The sequence below is a fragment of the Anoplopoma fimbria genome, chromosome 1, assembly GCF_027596085.1.
Source record: "Anoplopoma fimbria isolate UVic2021 breed Golden Eagle Sablefish chromosome 1, Afim_UVic_2022, whole genome shotgun sequence".
Lineage (NCBI taxonomy): Eukaryota > Metazoa > Chordata > Actinopteri > Perciformes > Anoplopomatidae > Anoplopoma > Anoplopoma fimbria.
This window is the reverse complement of record NC_072449.1, coordinates 12,674,219-12,699,020: the sequence shown is the minus strand read 5'-3', so window position 1 is coordinate 12,699,020 and position 24,802 is coordinate 12,674,219. Positions and strand designations below refer to the sequence as shown.

At 40.1% G+C, this 24,802-nt stretch overlaps 1 protein-coding gene across 1 annotated transcript in view; it reads left to right on the top strand.

Annotated features, from left to right (window-relative positions):
* The window catches only part of usp32 (ubiquitin specific peptidase 32), a 72,772-nt gene that overhangs the window by 16,001 nt on the left and 31,969 nt on the right, over window positions 1–24,802 (top strand). The window contains exons 2-12 of the mRNA XM_054609088.1: window positions 9,185–9,312; window positions 12,918–13,023; window positions 13,895–14,013; window positions 14,817–14,976; window positions 19,639–19,770; window positions 19,914–20,021; window positions 20,336–20,451; window positions 21,842–21,904; window positions 22,258–22,341; window positions 22,456–22,517; window positions 22,615–22,717. Of these exons, the coding sequence (XP_054465063.1) occupies window positions 9,185–9,312; window positions 12,918–13,023; window positions 13,895–14,013; window positions 14,817–14,976; window positions 19,639–19,770; window positions 19,914–20,021; window positions 20,336–20,451; window positions 21,842–21,904; window positions 22,258–22,341; window positions 22,456–22,517; window positions 22,615–22,717 (1,181 nt within the window). The remainder of the gene's footprint in view (window positions 1–9,184; window positions 9,313–12,917; window positions 13,024–13,894; window positions 14,014–14,816; window positions 14,977–19,638; window positions 19,771–19,913; window positions 20,022–20,335; window positions 20,452–21,841; window positions 21,905–22,257; window positions 22,342–22,455; window positions 22,518–22,614; window positions 22,718–24,802) is intronic.

Sequence of the window (24,802 nt, the reverse complement as noted above, 5' to 3'; positions counted from 1 at the left end):
AATAAATCCTGCCTTGGAGAAAATGCGTTCAGAAGGCGTGGATGTTGCAGGGATACAGAGCAGTTGCTTTGCTGCTCGGGTATCTGTCTTGGTTTCTTTTCCACCACCCCAATGGTCCAGAGTCAACTTTGGTTTTGTCCTGAAGATAGTTTTTCATTTCTTCTATGCTTCTCCCACCTGATTCTGTAGAAACCAGTTCTTCCTCATCTCCACACAACAGCATCGCAATCTCCTTCTCTTTGTCGGTTTTCTGTTTTTTTGACACATGTTGCTCCTCACCTCCAGGTTCACCTGTGGCTGCGCTGCGTGCACTCAGTCGGTCTGCCAGCTGTGCAACTTCTGTATAGGCCTCGTCTCGTTTGGCATCATCCAGAAAAGACAGCTGCTTAAAACGAGGGTCTACTACTGCAGCTTTAATGTATACACTCATCATTCGGGTTTTAAACTCCCACCTGCGGTCAATTTCTTCGACCAGCTTGCTTTCATTTTTTTGGTAATGGGGCTGTCATTATCCGTGATGGTCAGGTGACGTTTCTTTAAGTTTGCCAGCATGGGTAGTGTTGCAGACAGGGACGCGTTGTCCTCTTCAGACAGCAGCTCCGTCAGGGTTATCATAGGTTTCAGCACATTTTTAATGTCCTCTACCGCATTCCAGTGTGTTGTAGTGAGGTCCAGTGTACTGCTCTCGCTCTTGTTGGTAAAGTTTGGGTCAGACAGCACTGCGGTAATGGGCCAGCGTTGCTCCAGCAGTCGCTCCAACATTGAAAATGTTGAGTTCCAACGTGTGGACACATCCTGAATAAGTTCATGCTGAGGGACATTTTGCTGCTCCTGCTTCTGTTTTAGCCCAGTTTTTGCTTTGTGCCCCTATTTAAAATGTGTCACAAGATGACGTGCTGCAGCCACGGCGCGACAAATTGGCTCTTGTTTGAGCGCAGCATTAATACAGAGCTGCAAAGTGTGCCCGGCGCACCTGACGCCCTGCATCTCCAACCATTCATGTGACTCCTTTAGTGTTTCCACACAGAGTGCCATATTAGCCGTGTTGTCACATACAACAGACACTCTCTTTTCTTCTGGAATTTTAAAGGCATCAGCAACTTCAGATAGTCGCGCAGCAATGTTTCTTCCTGTGTGCGCCTCTTTGTTTTGTCTCAAGCACAAGACTCTGTGCTTTCCAGTCTCCATCAATGAAATGGGCAGTCACTGTCATATATGACTCCATTCGAAGAGACGTCCACATATCTGTGGTCAAGCTCAGTGCCTCGCTGTGTTGTATTAACTCTGAAACTTTTTCTTTGAGTCCCTCGTATTTTGCGGTTAGTGCATGCATGATTGTCTGGCGCGCTGGCACTGAATATCCAGGTTCCAAAACTTTTAACAGGTTCTTAAAACCTTGGCCTTCCACGACACCAATGGGCCTCATATCCTGAGCAATAAAATTGACAATTCCTTCTGTGATATCATGTTTGCGTTTGGATGATAGAGGAGGCTTAACATCCAGCGTGGTCTGGGTGTATCGGAGGGATCCTGCCGTTGTTGCGGGCGGGTGCGCCTGCAGTTATAAAACGAATAAACGATTATTAGACTAAAATATTGAAATATGTTTAATATGATATTAATAGGCTATAATATTGAAATATTACCGTTTTTAGATGATACGCCATGTTTGTAGTCGAGCTGTGATATGCAAACTGTTGTTTGCAAATTTTACATTCGACTTTTTTCCCGCCATCTATTTTGGAAAAATTCTGCCACAATGCCGATGTCTTTGACATGGATGGTATTGGAGGAGGACTCAAATGAAACTTAAATGAAACGCTCAAAATAAAAATAAATATTCAGCAATTAAACCACCGGACGTTGAATAACATGGACCTTCTTCAATCTACCTGTCTCTAGTGGGTTGGGCTAATCCAAAATAGTGAAAACAAGGGGGGTGTTCTCTGAAGACAGGCTGTTTTCTGTGAAACAGGGCTCTGAAAACACCCCCATTAGCACTTGGTACTTTCCTCCTGATGACGACTTTATGAAATTAACACGGCAAAAAAATTTCGACCAATCAGAATTTTGGTCGACCCAGAACGTATCGACCAATAAGTCGACCAGTCGACTAGGACTTTACAGCCCTAATCTCCAGTCCTGATGCCACCACCACAGCAAAGAAGAGGGCGCTGGCTATGTATGAATGGTTAATGGTTACTGTGGAGAGTAAAAAGGTCAAGGCAAACAAAGATATACTTTTTAAAAGGTCTGTGTTGGAGGTGCAGTGTGCGAGTACAGTATGAGTGCTGTCTAACCCTGCAATAAAAAAACTGTTGAACTCATGGGTTACATTCAGTTTTGTTATTATTTGGGCTTTGTAAGATAGAGATGTTAGAGACCATTATCTATTATTGATTTCCTTTTTTACGTCTTGGTAAACCAGAAAAGAGAAGCAGTAAAGTATTTGATAGACGAGAGAGAGACAGTGCAGTTGTGCTGTGAAAGAGAGGAAAAAAATCAACATAGACACTTCAATCAATCAAGAATTAACAATGCAAAAAGTTGGCACATTAGTATTTGAGCAACCATTCCATTCCAGCTATTGTTTTCAGCAGCTGAATATCCACACAGTATAAGTGTGCTGTGATCAATTGTAGTCAGAGCTCAAGATGCAACCAGAGTGGTTTTCTATATGACAGAAACAGCTCAGTAATGTATTTCGCTCACCGTGATTTGTGAAAATCATTGTGAAGCATTGACAGAAAATGTAATGGATTACTCACAAATACCAGTAACATGAGCTGATTGTTGATGGTTGTGGTTGCTTTGGTGAATTGAGAGAAAGAGCAGGAGTGTGGTAATGAGTAGAGTTTATTAATTATTAAAATTTGACCACATGGACTGGAGTGTGATACATTCCACAAAAAATATCCATAATGGTACTATGTAGCATCTCTTTTTTAAAGAAGAATATACACACGTAAATGAAAAAGTTTGAATCGAAAATCTATTGAATTGTGACCTTAAAATTGAAATTGAAATCTAGTTGTGGATTTGAAAAGTCGTGACACCCCTATCCAATACCGATACCAGTTTCAGAAATGCATCCGATGGGGTATCAGCGAGTTGACCAATCTGATATCACGTTATCACATCATTTATGTGTTTTGCCACCTAAATGAAAAACTAAATGAGGCATTTTTGAGACATATCTCCACACGCATTTCCAGATCGGGGCGACTGTGGCTCAGAAGTCATGTTGATGTGTCCTTGGGCAAGACACTTAACCCCAACTTGCTCCCGAAGGCTGTGCTTAAGTGTTTGAATGGGTGTTAATGCTTAGATATATCCTGATAGGCAGGTGGCACCTTTCATGGTAGCCCCTGCCATCAGTGTATGAATGGGTGTGAATGATGATTTGTAGTGGTAAAGCGCTTTGAGAGGTCAGAAGACTAGAAAAGTGCTTTACAAGTACATTGACCATTTATTTACCATCTTTGCCACAGCAGATGGCAGAGATGGTAAATAAGAGAGGCCTGCTGAGTTGTGCCCTAAAACGCTGTGTAGTGTGGACGCTCGGTGCAAACGCAGAAAAAGATACGCGGATTCATTTGAAAACGGGTTAGTGTGGACGTGGCCTTAGCCTCTGCCTGAAACACTCAGTTTAAGCGTCTGCTCCTCCCCCCCAGAAAGCACAGCCTGCCCTGATTGGTCAGCTAGCCCGCTCTGTTTGTTTCATGTGCCAGAAATGTCCCTCCCCTTACCATAAACAGAATTTTGCTCCAAGGCTCACTGAGCAGCCGAAAAAAGCGGAGATTAACAATAGCGTCTATCCTGCCGTATCAGTATGAACGCGAGTCAGTTATTGAAAGTCAGGAGGAACAAGCTGATCGACCTGAACCAGCGTCAGAACAAGGACTGGAGCAGGACATTTCACAGTGGTAAGTTATGTTGTAGCCAGATATATTTTATATGTAACGTTATAACTGTGTCACTTCTCTACATCGCAGTAACTAATGTCCGTTGACTGATTGACGTTTTGTTTCTTTTCTTATTGAGGTATGTTATTGCAAAAAATGCGGCAGAATAGAAATGGAAGTTAAGACTTCTGCTGCCAAAAAATCCGACAGGTATCTAATAGTAAATTAGATTACTGCACTATGTAGCTAGCTAACTACCTGATATATACTGGGTCAATGACATGACGTCCATATTTCTGTGTCCGAGCCCATTATTTCCTTTTTAGAATATTTTTATTAATTCATGACAAATCATTTCATTCAATAAAAGCTATTGAATTTGAAGACATTTTCATTACATTCAAATAATATATATTCTTTTTTGTTTTGGCATCTCAAACCCTGAAAATTAATACAATGGCATGATTTTATTGTAATTTTACAAATACCTATAGTTCAAAGCAATTTAGACAATTTAAAATCTTTTGTCCAACAATTTGCATGCTTCAAATGTCAGGGTGGCACAACTGTAAATATGTGACTTTTATTTTAATATTAAAGTACACAACAGTTACCAGGATATAGCATCATCAAGAGGAACTCAACTGACCTTTATGGCTGAGTGAAAATGTTTTAAGATCCCTCTGAAATATTGAAAAAAATAGCTACTTTTACCTTATAGGTTGGCTGGTACACTTTCCATGTCAGGTGGTACAACCAATTTAAAACTAGAAAAAAATTATATTATCATATAACTCTTTATTGTATTTAAAAATTACATGTATATGGATTTGTTAAGAGCAAAAACTAAAACAGGAGTCAAAGTAGATGCCTGAATAATTTGAAGGTGGCGCAACCGCAAAGAATGTCACTATATGATATTATATTTCAAGCTCTAAGATTATTTACTGCATTTTTAAATTATTTAATTGTTTTAAGTTAAAGGCAGGGTTGGTAATGAGAAACTAGCTAAAGTATGATAGATTTTAAAAGTAATCCAACCCAAAGAAACAGCCCAGTGTTGCCATCTCTTTTCCATTGAAAATAGCAGCACTAGACGAGCAAGAAAGTCTCCACCTCTTCATCTCTGACAGCCGTCCCTTCAGGCCTCCCTCCAAAGACACTCCCCCAAGTTATCATTATGAAGGGAAACAACAAACATGGCTTGCAGTTCTTACTTTTATACAGTAGTCAGACCTTTCAGGTTTTTAAATAATTAATTTCTTATCACACACGGAGGAGTTCCATGTGACCTCAGAGCCTCTTAATTCACAACACACACGGCTCACTCATGACTGGGACAGCTTTAGAACACACACCTGGAAAGGCTGTACACAGAAATATTTCAAAACATTTTGGACCATGTAAGGTCAACATACCTTAAAGGTTAAAAATGTTTTGAAATATTTTGTTAGGTGGCACAACTGTCAGGTGGTGCAACAAGATAAAACCTTAATTTAGAGGAATAAATAATAGGTTTAAGCGATCAAATAGTTGATAACTATAATGTTAATAACTTTTGTATTGCATGTATTCATTTGTATCATTATTTTTATCATTTAAAATGTAAAATCGGATGCTTAAGATACCAAAAACCTGGCCAATAGAATGCATTGATCTTAAATTATTAAAAATACAAAACGCATCCACAGAATAGATATGTGTTAAGCACTGTAGACACTCTAAGGCAGGCCTATTCAACTAGCGGCCCGCGGGCCGAATACGGCCCATCTTACTTTTTATCTGGCCCGCAAGATGTTGCCTGTAAAAAAAAATAATTATAAAAAAAAAAAAAAAAAAAATATATGAATCATATTACACCGTGTATTACACACGCGGGCCGTGACTTTTACCACGAGGCCCTAGTCCCCATTAGCGTCAACAGCGAGGGTATTCTCTCAGGATTTTGAAGAGAATCTTTTTTTTTTTTTTTTACCCAGAGACAGCGCAGGGAAATTATCTGATTGGATAAGGGCTCTAATACATATATTGTCGCGCTGGAGGCAACGCAACTGAAGGAAAAACAAATAAATACGTATTTAGACTTATGTGAACACACTTATTAAAATAGATAGAATGAATGAAAAAAATATATATATTAAAAGGTATAAATTATATATTTAATAGAAATAATGTATTGTTCTGAAAGAATTATATAAAGAATTATACGGCAACAGGATTACATCCGCTCTGTCTGCACCTGCCAACGGCTCAGTCAAGGTCACATTGCATTTTATGCTTGCAGACCACGGAGAAACTCACTGTAGCTAGGCTAACAACAGCTCCAAGATGTCTCTTTCTAAGCCAAAAAAAAGGAAGGTTGATGGTGAAAATCGCCAATTCAATAGCGAATGGACTGAAAAATATTTATTTACTTTGCCATCCGCCGCAAGTAGTAAACCGATGTGTTTAGTGTGCAACGAAGCCATTTCCGTGATTAAGGAATACAATGTGAAGAGGCACTACCACTCAAATCACGGCTCGTTTATTGTTATTATAAATGTGTCAAAAAATATGTTTGAATCATAAAAATGTGTCCAAAATATTGTTATTGTTATTATATTGTTATTATAAATGTGTCCAAAAATATGTTTGAATAAAAATTGCTATTAAAAATATGTGTCCAAAATATGTAAGATCAAGAATTGTTATAAAGATGCAATTAAAAGTGAAAAAGAAAGGAATGCGTCTTACAAGTTTATTCCATTTAGCACTATATCTATTAAGTTAACACTGCTTTAAGTACGATTTATTTGTAGCGATTAATTGACATAAGTTTTGTATGTGTGGCCCATGAACCACCAGCGGTTTTCCTTTTTGGCCCACTTGTTAAGGAGGTTGAATAGCCCTGCTCTAAGGGATACTTGCCAAAGATTTCAGTTAAAATGAATGGTAGGAAATTATTTATATTTTAACAAATATTCAGTTGCGCCACCTGACATTTTTTAGCCAGTGAATGTAAAAAATACTTAAATTTAACCACTTTGAAAAGTAATTTAACAAATTAAACTTGTTTAACAACATTGTTACACACACACAAATATGCATTACATTCAGTTTGAAAATACTTTTAAAAATTATATTTTTAGAAGCCTTATTCGTCGTTGACCCAGTTATAAAATGTCATGCAACCATTCTGCAAAATGTAGTTGCATTTTACAATCCCCTCCTGGCTGTTATTCTGTTTGTAATAAACTATATGATCACACCATATTTTGGGAGGAAAACTGTTGCTTCCTAAATCAATATTTGCCTATGAAGTGATGTACAAATTATTCATTATAACACAAGCTCATAAGACCTAATGAAGAAATGAGAATGATTTATTTATCCTCCAATTACTTTATTAATTTTCAAATATAAAACGATAAAATTAAAAAGACACATTAGCAAATACTGTAATACTGTACAGATAGTTTTTAGCTGCAATAGTAATGATGTGTGATCCTCTCCATACAGGCGATACCGGCCTCTCGACTACCGTGGCTTTGTCAGCTGGTGATATTTAGGACGACACATGAGGCTCGCCATCCCATCATCTGTTGTATTTAAGAAACGCAGGGAGTTTCCTGATCCGGCCTTTCAGAATGTTGGCTTCAGGCTGCTCCCTGACTCAAGCGGGACACATGACGTTGGGTCTTTAAACACAAGCCTCATCAGTTCATTCACATACTTTGTAAAATCATAGTGATTTTTTGTTTTAAACAAAGTTTCTTTCCTTCTTTATATTTAAAAAGTAATTCACATTTTATGTACAATGTGTTGTGTTTGTTATAAATAAAATGATTTACAAATGACTATGTAGGGTCTGTTTTAACTGACTATGCTATGAATTCACCCTTCTTTGACTAGGGGAACAAGACCTTATAGACAGATGTTCCTGCAGATGTTCCTACTTGCGCACAGTCATCATTTTCATTATAATAAATGAAAAGGCACAACCTACAATAATAGAATGCTCTAACATCATAACAAAGTCAAAAGGTTTACAAGAAGTGTAAAGTGGCTCAGAGCAGGCAGAATGACAGCGGGCAGCAGTCATGAAAATAGAAAAAGAAATTTGCCAACCAAATTGAATAGTCACTGTAACATTACAGCTTATAATCACAAACCCACCTCCTCACTTCAACTCTATTCAAGATATAAATATTTAATAGTCAGATGTCATATTCTACACAGTGTTGGGTGACAGTGGGGCTAAAGCTGAGTAGCAAAACTGAGTAGCAAAGCCATCACAATAACGTTAGCTACCAACTTAGCAAAGGCCTACAGCTATGCACTCTGTGCAGCTTCAAGCTCTGCACTAGCCCAGCTAGTAACGTTAGCTACCTCGTTACTTTTAAACATGTACACATCCACAAATAATAAATCATACTTACAGGTTGTGATCATGAACCGCCATCGTCTTTCAGCAGTAAGCATTTAGATAATCCAGCCATGAACTGTGTCCAGTTTTGAAAGTTGTCCTCGGTAAAAAATGTTTAGTTTTAGCCACTTGTTCTTCAGGTCATCTTCATTTTGGTGGTCAATATAAAGAACAGTTACTTTCTCAGAGCAGATCACAACTTCTTTTCGACATGAATGCGGCAAACCAAACTCTTAAGACGAAGCTCCTGCTCTCGTCTCTCTGGCTAGGCTAGCTGCTATGCGAATGTCCTTCACTTCCGTAACATTATGCCTCATAAAGTTACACGCATCTTTATTTCTATTTTTACATTAACTAGCACCAGATGTAGTAGAAAGACTTGTTCCAGGAGTCTCTGTATTTTGTCACATACAAAAGTGAGATGTTATTTCCATTTGAGGCATTTTGAGCATTTTGTCAGTCTATTAATAGGTTGTTTCACACAAAATACAAAAAACAAGACTTTCTTTCTCTTTTCCTAATCATATGCACTGTTGCACATAGTCATGATTTTTCATTTTGCTGGGAATTTTGAGACTTTGATAATTCCTAGAAAATTGCATTATAAGTCGTTACATTGGAACTCAACAGCAACTTGACTTTCCAAAAACAATGTTCTGGTTACTCAGGATAAACTTCAATTTTTGTTCAGTAGAAAATAGAGAAACTTGTTAAAGTTACATAAGAATGGATTGTTACATACACTGTTTCTGGTTTGTACTGTACTTACTGCAGGTCCTGTCAGCAGAGTTAACAGATTGTTTTAAAATGAAAAATTCAATTAGTACCAAGTTTGCTTTTGATTACTTTTCTTTTTCTGTCTTTTTCTCTCTAGTCACCGATGTGGAATTGAAGCGGCTGAAAGATGCCTTCAAGAGAACGAGCGGCCTCACATATTACATGACCCAGCAGTGCTTTTACAGGGAAGTGCTGGGAGATGGAGTTCCCAATAAAGTTGCAGAGGTAAGCCACAGTAATGTCACACCCCATGCACCATTGATCATGATGGTTAATTTAAGTGATAGTTACAGTGAAATGCTGAATGCTGTCCAGGTAGCAACCAAAAATAGGAAAGGTTAAGTCAGCGTAGTAGAGCATCCAGTGTCCCCTGAAATATAAATGTCTACCCTGAAGAAAAGAGATGAGAGATGATATCAGATGAAGAACAGGTTTAAAAGGACTTATTGCGCTAGAAAGGAATTCTTAACTTTATTCAAATTGGAGAAGACTTGTGTGTGTGTGTGTGTGTGTGTGTGTGTGTGTGTGTGTGTGTGTGTGTGTGTGTGTGTGTGTGTGTGTGTGTGTGTGTGTGTGTGTGTGTGTGTGTGTGTGTGTGTGTGTGTGTGTGTGTGTGTGTGTGTGTGTGTGTGTGTGTGTGTGTGTGTGTGTGTGTGGGACGTGGGGATCAATATTGGCCTGGCTGGGATCACAGCTAGGTGTTCCAATCAGAGGATAACAGGATAACACTAACAGGAAGAGGTATCCGTTAATGCTGCTTGAGCTGTTTGCCTTCGCTTTTTACAACAGAGATGAGAAAAGAGCATGATGGCTCACTTGTTTGCTACCTCCATCATCAGCTCTGGAACAAACGATCTCTGTGTTCAGTCGCTAACAAGTGAGCCATCTCACTTCTTTTACACATGTCCTGTACTGATCGGGTAAAAGCCTTACATTCTGCACAGTATTTCTTCATGTTTTTCAAAGTATTTTTCCTGAACCGGGCCAAACAACAATGATAGCAATCGTATCACATATCTACAGGGTAGTAGTATACAGCTGTCAAAAATTGATTATAATCATAATATGTTTTTGTTTTTTACTCAACAGTGTCTGATCGTTACTGCATATTGGCATACGCAAGTTCAGATAGGGGTTGGGAGTGAGTCACTGCCCCATTCGAGGGAGTTCAAGTATCTCAGGATCTTATTCACGAGTGAGGGTAAAATGGAGCGGGAGATGGACAGGCGGTTCGGTGCAGCGTCAGCAGTGATGCGGGCGTTGTACCGGACCGTTGTGGTGAAGAAGGAGCTGAGCCGTAAGGCAAAGCTCTCGATTTCCCAGTCCATCTACGTTCCAAGCCTCACCCATGGTCATGAGCTTTGGGTAGTGATCAAAAGAATGAGATCGCGGATACAAGCAGCTGAAATGAGCTTCCTTCGTAGGGTGGCTGGGCTCAGCCTTAGAGATAGGGTGAGGAGCTCAGACATCCGGAGGGAGCTCAGAGTAGAGCCGCTGCTCCTTCGCGTCGAAAGGGGCCAGCTGAGGTGGTTCAAGCATCTGATCAGGATGCCTCCTGGATGCCTCCATTTAGAGGTTTTCTGGGCAGGTCCAACTGGTAAGAGGCCCCGGGGTAGACCCAGAACACGCTGGAGGGATTACATATCTCGTCTGGCCTGGGAACGCCTCGGGGTTCCCCAGGAGGAGCTGGAAAGTGTTGCTGGGGAGAAGGACGTCTGGAGGGCCTTCCTTAGCTTGCTGCCCCCGCGACCTGGCCCAGGATAAGCAGAGGAAGATGGGTGGACAGATGGAAGTTCAGATATTGGAATCTATATGCAGTCCATTTATCATTGAACATTAGAGCATGTGTTGTGTCTCTCCTTTCTCTCAGCATCTCCGCTTCCTCTCTCCCTTTGTCACCATGGCAGCAGTTACTGCGGTGACAGCGGTCCAGATCCAGGTTGCTGCTCTACTCAAATATGCTGCTGCACATACTCATGGCTGCTGCACATTCTGACAGATCAAAGAAAGCCTGAGACCTATCAGTCAGTCAAGACACAGACATGTCCTTGTTTATAATCAAAAATCTCATTGACACCAAGTCTATGTTGTGTTTAAAAACATTCTTCTTTTGACTGTTTGTTTGTGTTCGTGAAAATGTTAAACGGATTCAGTTATCCTCAACATCGTACAGCATAAATTATTTTATCATGTATTGGATTAATGTATAATCTGTGCCTCAAACAGGAGACTGGTCAGATTTGGATGTGATGCCATTAGCAGTGTTCAAAATGATAGTTTTCTTTGTCTTTGACAAACATCATTCATATTCACTCTTGCAATGATTTTTTAATCTCTCTCCATGGTCAGCAATCAGCAGGAGCCCTAAGCATACCCACCGTAGCTCTCTTTCTCGTTCGACCACACACTCGCAACGCAATGAGCTATTCATCCAGGCAAAGTAAACACCTGAGGTAGCTAGTGAAGTCGATATGGTAACGAGCGAGCATGAAGCACCATCCAATAATACGCTAGCAGTACTAAATTTGTCTTTCTGTTGTACATTTCTCCTGTCTGATGGCCTGATGATTTCAGCCCGATTTCTATACAGGAGGAGAAATGCTTGGTAAATTAACTTGATTTAAAAAATGTGTATTTATCATGAAGTATTTTCTTTTTTGCTTTGAACAATGATGGATTTATTTGTGTACAGGAAGCTGCAGCAACACTGCTTTTCATCTCCCATTCAGCGGTGAGGTAATAGTCAGGTAGCTCTGTGTAGCCCTTTAAGTCCAGCCGTCTGTTGTCAGAGCAACAGCGGTGATACGGACATTTGAATCTCAATTTGGGCTTTTGTTTTCTTGTGCATAACAGGAATTACGGTCAGGCTGAAACGGGAGAAGGAGTAGTGTAACGGGACTCAATAACATATAATAACAATAATGTGTGTATGTATATATATATATATGTATATTTATACAGCTGCTAAGTGGTGATTCTAATTTGTTTTCAATTTTTTTTTAAGAAATGTACATAAAGGTTTGTGTTCTGTATGTCTTGTACATGTCTATGTACAGTGCAAATGGAAAAGGAATACTCAGCCAGCCACTGGGCGATCCAGGTGTCTTGGCTTCACTTGTCATGCCGTAGCACATGCAGTGTTGCGCACCCTGCAGCAGCAGCAGCCTGTGAAAAACGTTCCTGAATGTTGCGGGTGCAGTCCAGAGTAGAATAATGGAATCAATAAATAATCGTGATAAATAATGATGTCATTATTGATCAAAAATAGTCGAGATTATCATTTTGGCCACAACCGTGCAGCCCTAGGCTTGGAAGAGAAACAAAGACTGAGGGAGATTATGCTTGAACCATAACTTTTTATCTTGAAATGTGTTACCCTGACTTATTAACAACTCATTAGCCTGTTCTGCTACATGAGTATGAATTATGTTTGGGAAATTGGACATATCCTCACACAAAGCCTCTCATTCTCAGCACAATACTTCATTATAGGCTTCACATTATTAAAAACTCCCTAATTGCACAGCTGTTTTATTTGATTATAGTAGATATTACAGGTGTTTATGATGTTTTATCAACCCATTTTATTGTTCATTAAACGCTGTTACATTGATGTGGAAATGAGAGAATGCTGCAATCAAATTCACTTGTGAAAGCTGATTGTAAAATCTGTTCTGAGCCCACATTCACACATTTCCCTGTTCTCAGTGCTTTAGTAAACATGAACACACTCCGAACTTACTGATCAAGATGATCACAGTGTGAACATGAGGTGATTATGCAGTTGTGAATTTGTTTTCATATTGTGGCATGTATTTCATGTGTTTCAGGTGATCTACACCTCATTCGGAGGCTCGTCTAAAGGGCTGCACTTCAACAATCTGATTGTGGGTTTGGTGCTTCTGACCAGAGGGCGCGATGAAGAGAAGGCCAAGTGTAAGTTGTTTCTGATGAGTAAACAGGAATTCTGTGTTGATAATATTCAGTTTTTTTGTTGTTTTCCTAAATGTCACAGTTTATAGAGCTTTCTAACCAACCATAACCATAAACAAGAAATACCATAAATCATATCATTATCAGAAAACTAGGTTTACAGCAAATACTGTAGTTGGTGTTATTCAGTAAGTGTTCTGAAGTATACAGTTACAGTATGAGTCCACTCACTGTATATTTAGTGCAAGTGTTCATTAAAGGAATAGTTTGGGTATTGAAGTGAGGTTGTATGAGGTACTTATTCATAGACCTACAGTAGATGGCCGTCAGCAGGCTGAATCCCGCCTATCAAAAAAATCAAAGGCCGAAACCTTGGGGCCAAATCAAAAGGAAATGATATGCCACACGCAATCCCTCACAGTGCTATGTATGCTTGTCATGTGCAAGAGATGGCCACACAGCTCGCATAGACGCACTCCTGCAGCAGTATAAATCCGACAATACTCCTCCCTGAATTCTTACCAGACACTTTGAGGAGGCATCCATGCCTGTTTTAGTTGGCCAAAGTCAAGTTACCATACCAAACAACAATACAAAACATTAAAACTGATGAGATACCAATTTTATAAAAAAAAGTCTTAATCTCGCAGGAGACATTAGAAGAACACTTTTATATCACAAATTGGCGTTGTTGGACTTTTTTAATCGTTGAAGCATTATGGAATTCAATACACTGTTCTCAAGAACAACAGTGTTACTTCCTTAAGTCGTTAAGAAAAAACTGCTGCATGCCCTCCTCCAGCTAAAATCTCTTCTGACACTGTGTTTGTGTGTCTGTGTGTCTGTGTCTGTGTCTGTGTTTCCGGGCTCACAGACCTCTTCAGCCTGTTTGCCAGCGATCTGGGTGGACATGCAGCCAGGGAAGATATAGAAGCAGTTCTGCAGGTCCTGGATGGAGAAGTCCCGACCTCCCTCAAGAAGTGCTTCAGTGAGGTCAGCAAATATCACAGGCTGCCTGTCACCACATGGATGTACATATGAACATTTACAACAATAATCATTACTTGCATATTACCTTCATGATCTCCTTGGTTCATACCATTGAGTTTGTTTTTATCAGTACAGTCACATGCTCATAAAAGTTCATTTATCACAGGGAGCCAATTCCACAGATATGATACAAAGTCTGGCAGTACAGTGAGTTATTCTACAGGTAGTATTAAGTGCCTTTCAAATCACGATCAGCTACAAATTGCCCCAGGAAATACAACATGTATAAAAAAAACCATTAATATTAGGGTTATCCTCTAAGATTTTTAGACTTTTGCTTACAACCTAATACAATTCATCTGCATGAAACTTCATTGATGTATGCAGCATTTAATGTATTCAAAAATGTGTCCGGACTTTCCAAATTATTAAAAACAAGGTAATGAGGGGTAATATCTAATACAGGGCATGACTGGTTATACCAAAACCATTATGTACTCTAAGGTGTTTTCAAGTAAGTAAGTACTGCATTCAAAGACAAATTCAGACAAATTTGTATTGAAAACTGAGTTTATATGGAAAATAATAAAGTACTGCTACATTATTTTTACGAAGCTAGTATAACTCCATTATTTCCCTCTTTTTCATCAAAGTACCTTGTGTTTGTGTTTCACTCTAATCGATTCATCGACTAATCTTCTCATATCTCATCACTTGTCCTATCAATATTAAACAGCCTCTTCCTTCTCTATCTTCTGCTTTTGACGGACTTAACAGCTTACTTGTGTGTTTGTGTGCTGTGGCAGGGTGACAAGGTGAACTATGAGCGCTTCAGGAACTGGCTCCTGCAGAACAAGGAGGCCTTCACTTTATCCAGGTGGCTTCTGTCTGGAGGAGTGTGTGTCACGCTCACAGATGACAGCGACACGCCTACCTTCTACCAGACACTGGCTGGCGTCACACACTGTAAGTCCCAAAAACAATTTGAATCAATGTGTTTGCATACATTGCATGTCCACATCGGCAAATGTGTTTACTTATGGACAGTATCTCAACACTGATCAAAAAGAAAGAAGAAGCATTGGAATTAATTAGTGAATGGGAACAGTAACTTGTGCCACTCAGTCAGACTGGTGAGTATGACATGACTACGTTGTCTCGCTGGTGGAATATACATTATGCTGAATTTACCATGTGAGACATTATTGTACAGGTATACCAAGCATGTATTAGTTACTGGCCATTTACAAGCCAGTCGTGTTATTAGCCACTCGTCAGGAATTATTACAGCAAGCACTTTCTCTTTCAGTGTTCATATGGGTACCTGAATATAGTTTAAAGACATATACACCTAAATAGATAGGTCCTTTCACTCATATTTCCCTTTTTCATTATTCCTTCTCTCCTTCACCAAACCAGGTCTCTCTCTCACTGCTGCCTTCTACCCCCTTTTCCTCTCTGTCAAAATCCTAAAAACAAATTCTGTCGCAGTTGTGACATAACGGTGTGTGTGTGTGTGTGCGCACAGCCTTCCTCTTTATGGTTTGACTGTGGTATGTAAGCAACATGCATAGATTTGCAATTCCAAGAGAAGTTGTGCTGTGGTATAGGTCAAAATGTAGCGCACGTCTTTGAGACCATTTACAGTATAAATTGTTACATACAAATTTTAAAGACGGTGCATGAATTTTTTTTTATCTAGAGTAAATATGTTTACGTGCACCAAATATTCCATATTTTGCCCTTATTACGAAGAAGCTGGTTAATGGTTAATGAAATTCATTTTCCACTAATTTTCCCGTTTACATGCAGCCGTGCATATTCCCATTAATGTAAAAGGACCCCAAGCTGCAGCCTCATCACGGGGCCAGCGAATCCCACGTTGACATAATTCTCGACTCAGTTTGACGGGTCAATGCCCTAATGTGTCGTTTATTACGTAAAACTATGGGAAAGTGAAACGGCAGGAGGCGCATGTGCCATTTTGCTTCTTTACATCAAAATCAGTTTTTTTTTAAGTTTTCCACCGGTTGCGGGCTTGTTGGACCATGTGAAATGAGCCTCCCTCTTTCATTCCTTCAAACACCTTCTTGAAAAGGCCGGCATTGCGATAATTGTGCATATCCAAAACCTGTTAATATCGAAGTCCTTCATAATGCTTAAAGGTAGTTGTGTTTTTCCTTCCGACCAGAAATATGGGCTTTTTTTTCTTTGGCATGCATCTCTACTCCAGAGTTTGCTAACTATTGGCATATCCCACTTCTCAGTCGGAAAATGGTCCATTCAGAGTAAGGCCTCATTCAGAATAACCAAACTGAATATGAAGCATGAGTCATATCAAATTTGGAATATTGTCATATTCGGAATAATGGTGGAATATGATTTTGCATGTAATCGTGGACAGTAACGCAGTTCTTTAAAGTTGCCGGACAAGTAAATTTAGCCAGGCTTTATTTTGCCAATTAAGGACAGAGGGCCGGAAAGAACCTGTCTTGTCCAGAAAACCTGGAGGCTGCCTTTAATCTGCCTGCTCCCAGTTTATCCTCTTAACTTTGTGTGTGTGTGTGTGTGTGTGTGTGTGTGTGTGTGTGTGTGTGTGTGTGTGTGTGTGTGTGTGTGTGTGTGTGTGTGTGTGTGTGTGTGTGTGTGTGTGTGTGTGTGTGTGTGTGTGTGTGTGTGTGTGTGTGTGTGTGTGTGTGTGTGTGTGTGTTGGGAGAGAGAGTGACTGACACACTCCTCGTTCTTGCCAGAAAGAAAATGTAAAGCTTGACTCATGATAGAGGTTGAATCCTTTGCTAGCTGACACCGTCACCGTGTTATGAGAGTAGAAATCTGTGGAAATAACGGCCTCAAGGACAGGATGACGTAGTTTCTGTTAGCCGCTATCACAGGGAGTTTGCTATGGTTCATGCTGACTGTGGCATCACCTCGCTCAGGATGTTCCCTGGATAATGGTATGGTATCTCTGCTGTCACTCGGGGAGAGTTGCACCTCTAGGTGGGTATCAGGCCAGGCAAGGCACCTGCCATGGACACAGCAGCAGTTAATTCACTGTTCTTCAGTGTAGCAACCTTGTGACTGATGTTAATTTTTATGTTCTGGAACAGCCATTATTGTAAGGCTTTGTTTGTGGTCTGTTTCGTTATTCATTCACTTTGAAACGAGCAGATGGTTTAACAAGAAGTAAATACAAATTTTTCATTGTTGGGCTTGTGAGTAGGACTGGATATCAAACCTCAAAAGCAAGATGTGTTCGTAGAACCTAAGATTGAAAATACTCAACAACCGAAAGCTTTCGTCAAATGTCCTGTAGGGATCTGCAAACCAACGGTGGCAGCAGTGCAAGTCTTTAGGCTAATTTACCCCTAATGCAGTTAATATACTTTAAGCATTTGCCAGAGAAAACTACCATACTCTAATTCTGCCACCATTACAAAGATCTTAAATCCAGCAAAGACACTGACGTAACCTCCAGTAATACACTGGCATTATTAGAAGCAGGGGGCGACCCTGAAGTGGATGGGAGTTGTACACGAGGCGACCCATAGTCCTGGTAATGACTTTTATAGATTAGGAGTCAGATGATAGCACAGCTGCCATGAGGAATGCTCAACATGACGAACACAAGTACTTATTTCTCTATACATTCTACTGTCTACCAGGTGTAATCATTGATGTATTAAAAACGCTGATATTCAGAGCTTTATGCATCAGCTTTTCAGTCTATTCAGTTTATATGATTATTGCCTAAAACATCTTCTTCCCTGTATTTGCTGAGTAAGCAGCAGTTTCCAATTCAGCTTTGAGACGTAAAGGTAGTCATGAGTCTCAAACACTCGCTCCATGCCTAAGTCCATATAGTCCTCAATAATATATCAGTCTCATATTATTTCCTCAATGCCATGTCCATATACCCACTTACACATTCTAAATGACTGATTTCTGACTCAGTGTTCCCTTTTAATCTGTTAAAGTTGAAAGGTCTGCGTCCGAAAGCAGACAGAAAGCAGACTACAACTGCCCTGATGTTCAACTCTGGAACAGAGGGAGTCAGAACCTGGATGAGAGAGGAATACCCCTCTCAGACAGTCCATATTTAACGTGTGCTGCTTCATCAGCAGCCAACCACAACTATCAACCTCCCATCTGACTGGAACCGTGACCAACAGCTGCTTGAACAAAGCTTTCAAGAAATTGTTAAATAGCCTGCCTGAGAAGCCACAGTCAGATTTCTGCCAGATATTGACTACCATTTGATTTCTGTCTCTGTGAACTGTCACCTGTCATATGTTTTGGCTCTGTGCCAAAGGCTAACTGACTAGCTGCTGAATCCTATTACCTTAAGCTGTGGATTAGCATGTTGAGAAAGGGAGGCTGGTTCATTGACCCTGGCAGAGCCTCATCTTCTATATTGGTCTGATCAGTATGACTTTGTTGAAAGTTAAATCAAATACACCTTCACCTGTTGGCCATTACATAACCCCACCTAGGTTGGCATCATGAACGCTATAGTTTTTAAATCTACTATTCACCATGTCACAATTTATAAGTGCTTTAATTAGCAACAGCAGAAATGGGTAACTTCATTTGTCACCTAGTGCATCATTTAACTTGTTGTTAAATCATTGTCTGTCAACGGACTGAATGATTAGTTGTCTAAACATTTTAATACCAATTTGCATCAAGCATGTTTGTAGAGGTTAATTCGAACCCCAGTGTGTTTTGGCTCTGAATCTTACGGTCTGCTGTTCTGCTGTGGAAACCAACTTTAGTCTGACTTTGAGTTGAATAACTTACTATGCGTCTACACTGTTGTCATGGGGAGGTTTTGTCATACACATTCATATAAAAAACTCCTTTAGTAACCATTTACATGTACATAGCCAAGGAATCAGGATTCTTCAGCATCAGATATTTAGCTGTGTGAACCAGGTTTCTCTGCTTCCCTCACCCTTTTTGGGAAACTATGTTGCTCTTAACATGATGTAAAAGAGCAGGAGGTGAATAAAATAAATGAAAAATAAAATACTTTAGATTAGATTAAATTAGAACACAAATGGTTAATGATAATTCATTAAATTAAATTAAGTATTACAGTATTAGCGGTTCTTAGACTTAAACCGTGACACTCGGTTTTGTGTTGCTGTTCTGTCTTCTCTGTTGAGCCTCCCTTCCCCTTCGACTTTTATATGATATTGACTTCATATACTGTACCTTATTGTACCTACCTATAGTAAACCGTATATTGCTATCTACCCTAGCTACACGTATTTACTACCCTTTCTGCAAATTTCCCCACTGCGGGACTAATAAAGGATTATCTTATCTTATCTTATCTTACTGTTTACAGTGCTACTTGAACTCACCTCTGCCTTTTACATCATTAGCCTCACTGAATATGTTGATTTTTTTTTAAACATCTAGGGCTGTGTTAAAGCTGCACTGCACAATTCAATTTTACATGGAAATACTTTTGTAATCTTTTTTTATCTGTTAAGTAATGATTCCAATAGTTTGCCTTCCACACATTTCTGAAAAACACTACAAAACTCAGAGAACTGATTCCTGTGAATAGTGTTGCACTTCTTATATTTTTGACTTTGGCTTCCTCTGTTTCCTATACTCAAGTGGAGGAGTCGGACATTATAGACTTGGAGAAGCGCTACTGGCTACTGAAAGCCCAGTCCAGAACCGGCCGCTTTGACTTGGAAACCTTTGTTCCACTGGTTTCTCCTCCCATCCATGCCTCACTGAGTGAAGGTAAGATAATATGAACCTGTATTTTTTTATTTCTAATGTGGGTGTCATGTGCATACAGGTAAATATATAATTGAGATCATAGTGGACCTATGTATGTGTTCAGGCTTTAAAATCTAATCCCTGTTATTGTTCTTGTTTTCCAGGCTTGTTTCATGCCTTCGATGAGAATCGGGACAATCACATTGACTTTAAAGAGATCTCTTGTGGACTCTCTGCGTGCTGCAGGGGGCCCATTGCTGAAAGGCAGAAATGTAAGCAATAACAGATATCTGGTTTGATTCATTAGTTTGTACAGTAACACAAATCAGCATAAACACAGCAACAAACGAAAAGAAGCAAGTTGTGCAGGTGAGATTTCGAAAACTTGTCAGTAAAAAAACGTACAAAAAAATCCTTAACGCTATACGTTATCCTACAAAACCTTTCTTCTTTGCAGCTGTTATCTGGAATTTGAATGTTGATGTTAATTTCCTGCTAATAGACTAAACAGCAGGGTGTTGGGTTTCTAGGCAGTATTGATCTTCATAACCATATTTGTTTTTTTACCACTCTCTTTCACCAACAGTTTGCTTTAAAGTGTTTGATGTTGACCGTGATGGGGTTCTGTCTCGAGATGAGCTCCATGAAATGGTGGTGGCTTTGCTGGAGGTGTGGAAGGACAATCGCACGGACATACTCCCTGTAAGTTCACACCATAGACTATTTACATAAATGGACAACGCATTCTCCTTTTGTCCCACAGTATGGAAATGAGTCCAATATATCCAGGATACAAGAGCTGTCATCCTGCGCTGGTGACGTAATTTGGAGCCAGAGTCTGTGCAGCGGTATTGAGGCCCCGCCCATACACCCGCCTGTGCCAATCATGAGCCGAACACAGACGCAGTTTATTAGCAAAGGAGAATCAAAGCTAGCAATGATGACGTCACAACCCCTTTTTATAGCATCAAATAACTGAAACCAAACTTGTCAGAAATGAAGACTTGAACATACATTAGAGTGATAACAACTACCTAAAATGACAGAAACCATCTTTAGGAAAAATGTATTTGACATGTACTTTGACTTTTCAATGTAAATGTACATGTTCAATCGCTAACATGGAGGAGGTGGTGTTTATAACCTATTCTGCAGCCAGCCACCACACACACACACACACACACACACACACACACACACACACACACACACACACACACACACACACACACACACACACACACACACACACACACTCTGAATGTAGATGTAGGTATAGACTGTTTGTGGACTAGGGGCCCTGCTTCATCTAGTTATCAAGGTTGTACGTCAATAATGTATTTATTTATTTAGTTAGTTAGAAAGCTAGTTAGTAACTTACTAACTTAGTAAGTTTGGACCAAAAAGCCTTTCTGTGCAGGGTCTGTGACTGTAGCTAAGATTTCAAGACATAGTCGGTGAACACAGGTTTAGGTCTCTGCACAGACACAATGGTATCAAATCTGGCAACCTCAAGAATCTGGCAAGCTGCACACCGATGTACAGAAAGGCCTGTGTCTGATATTGATCTACTCATCTTATTCTCAGAATAAAAGAGAATTTCCTAAAATGGTAAACCATTAGTTTTAATCCAAGACAGCTGGCTTGAGCTCGATTTCTTGACAGTTTATTATAATGTAATGTTGGCAGATGAAAATGCTGGGTATGCTAAAAAGACAGAAGAGAGCAGGGATTGCCTCAGGAATTCAAACTGAAAATATTGATATGGTATTTATGGTGGAAATGCACCGATTGCAATTTTCTTCAATTATTTTTCTTTTCATTCTATGAACTATAATTGACAGCATACACGAACATTTCTGTTGTGCTGTGCGCAAATTTGACAGGCAAAAAAACTGAAATTTGAGACTGATCGGCCGATAGCCAATCGATTGTTGGGGCATTGCAAACAAACAGATATTGATGATCATCCCAGAATTGCTCATCCCACATGTTCACACTCAGGACTGTTGTGATATTTCTTACAGCAGTAGCTTAGAATAAAGTGCTTGGTGTTCCCGACATCATGCTAATATCTTTTGTTCCCTTGCAGGAGCTGCTAAGCAGCGTGTCAGACATAGTAGAAGGCATCCTAGAAATGCATGACACAACCAAGGTGAGATACAACTTTTGGTGACAGAATCATCACTGATTTAGCTGTCAGGAAGTTAATCATTTTTCTTCTTACCCTATGATATAATGTGATTTTATAACCTTGATTCAGCTTAGTCAACACCACTTTACACTCAACTCCAGCTTCACATTCCTATAGCTCCACATACTGTCACTGGGAGCTGCCCAGTACACCCACAGTAACCTCTTTCTCATCTAACCTCTAAGCTATTTTCACCGACAATGACCATGGCAGATGAACATATGTTTTTCCATCCGTTCAAGGTCTCAAAGCAGTGTATATTTTGAGAATGGTAAATGAGTGTATGCTGACCCATGTTTTTGACTCCTCACCAGCTGGGTCACCTGACCCTGGAAGACTACCAGATCTGGAGTGTGAAGAGTGCTTTGGCCAACGAATTCCTAAACCTGCTTTTCCAGGTCAGTACACTCGCATACCGTACAGAAGTTGTTCAACTCATATTGGTACGCAGTAATTATTCATAGCCATTTTCCTTGTTTTTTGTACATCTTTGTGTATTTCTCTTGGTCCAGGTCTGCCACATAGTCCTGGGGCTTAGGCCTGGTAGTCCTGAGGAGGAGGGACAAATCATCAGGTACATACCTGTCCTATATATCTGTCATGTCATCATATACAACAGTGAAGAATATGCTGGCGGGCCTAATTCATTTTTTTGCATCGTTTGTGTGTAGGGGTTGGTTAGAGAGGGAGAGCAGACATGGGCTGCAGCAAAGTCAAAACTGGTTTCTTATCTCCATGCTGTGGTGGCAGCAGTGGAAGGACTACGTTAAATATGTAAGTAAAGTTAAAAAAGGTGAAATGTGTAGATATACAGTGGGGCAAAAAAGTATTTAGTCAGCCACCAATTGTGCAAGTTCTCCCACTTAAAAAGATGAGAGATGAAAGAATCCAGGAAATCACATTGTAGGATTTTTAATGAATTAATTGGTAAATTCCTCGGTAAAATAAGTATTTGGTCACCTACAAACAAGCAAGATTTCTGGCTCTCACAGACCTGTAACTTCTTCTTTAAGAGGCTCCTCTGTCCTCCACTCGTTACCTGTATTATAATGGCACCTGTTTGAACTTGTTATCAGTATAAAAGACACCTGTCCACAACCTCAAACAGTCACACTCCAAACTCCACTATGGCCAAGACCAAAGAGCTGTCAAAGGACACCAGAAACAAAATTGTAGACCTGCACCAGGCTGGGAAGACTGAATCTGCAATAGGTAAGCAGCTTGGTGTGAAGAAATCAACTGTGGGAGCAATTATTAGAAAATGGAAGACATACAAGACCACTGATAATCTCCCTCGATCTGGGGCTCCACGCAAGATCTCACCCCGTGGGGCCAAAATGATCACAAGAACGGTGAACAAAAATCCCAGAACCACACGGGGGGACCTAGTGAATGACCTGCAGAGAGCTGGGACCAAAGTAACAAAGGCTACCATCAGTAACACACTACGCCGCCAGGGACTCAAATCCTGCAGTGCCAGACGTGTCCCCCTGCTTAAGCCAGTACATGTCCAGGCCCGTCTGAAGTTTGCTAGAGAGCATTTGGATGATCCAGAAGAGGATTGGGAGAATGTCATATGGTCAGATGAAACCAAAATAGAACTTTTTGGTAAAAACTCAACTCGTCGTGTTTGGAGGAGAAAGAATGCCGAGTTGCATCCAAAGAACACCATACCTACTGTGAAGCATGGGGGTGGAAACATCATGCTTTGGGGTTGTTTTTCTGCAAGGGGACCAGGACGACTGATCCGTGTAAAGGAAAGAATGAATGGGGCCATGTATCGTGAGATTTTGAGTGAAAACCTCCTTCCATCAGCAAGGGCATTGAAGATGAAACGTGGCTGGGTCTTTCAGCATGACAATGATCCCAAACACACCGCCCGGGCAACGAAGGAGTGGCTTCGTAAGAAGCATTTCAAGGTCCTGGAGTGGCCTAGCCAGTCTCCAGATCTCAACCCCATAGAAAATCTGTGGAGGGAGTTGAAAGTCCGTGTTGCCCAGCGACAGCCCCAAAACATCACTGCTCTAGAGGAGATCTGCATGGAGGAATGGGCCAAAATACCAGCAACAGTGTGTGAAAAGCTTGTGAAGACTTACAGAAAACGTTTGACCTCTGTCATTGCCAACAAAGGGTATATAACAAAGCATTGAGATGAACTTTTGTTATTGACCAAATACTTATTTTCCACCATAATTTGCAAATATATTCTTTAAAAATCAGACAATGTGATTTTCAGGATTTTTTTTTCTCATTTTGTCTCTCATAGTTTAGGTATACCTATGATGAAAATGACAGGCCTCTCTCATCTTTTAAGTGGGAGAATTTGCACAATTGGTGGCTGACTAAATACTTTTTTGCCCCACTGTACATATGCACTGATATGAACACTACACTACTACTAACCTTTTTGAACTGTGCGAGCTTCATCCAGCAGGGTTGGACATATCCTCTTGCACTCCTGCAGCCTCAGCGTTTCGCTGCATTTCATTGGCCGTATCCTGCCCAAATAAATATGGCTAAATATCCGAGTCAGCCATTTTTGCTTTTGCAAATGTAGCTTGTTTGCAATACAGGCGAAGAGTACAAGGAGGTTCTGTTTTTGAGCGGCATCCAGAGCATTTATACCAACGAAGACTACAAATCCAAGCTGCAATAGAACCTGCAAACTTCTCTGGGCCAATATAGCAGCACTGAGGAGTTTAACGCTTAAATGGTCTACATTGACCATCAATATCCCCCTCAATAATGTCATAGCCAGTGTCTCCTAATATGAAGTGTATCGTTGTAAAGGTTGACTTAGGAGTGTTTAGTATCTTATTACAACAATTTTTGAAAATACAAAATCCGTCAGTGCTATTT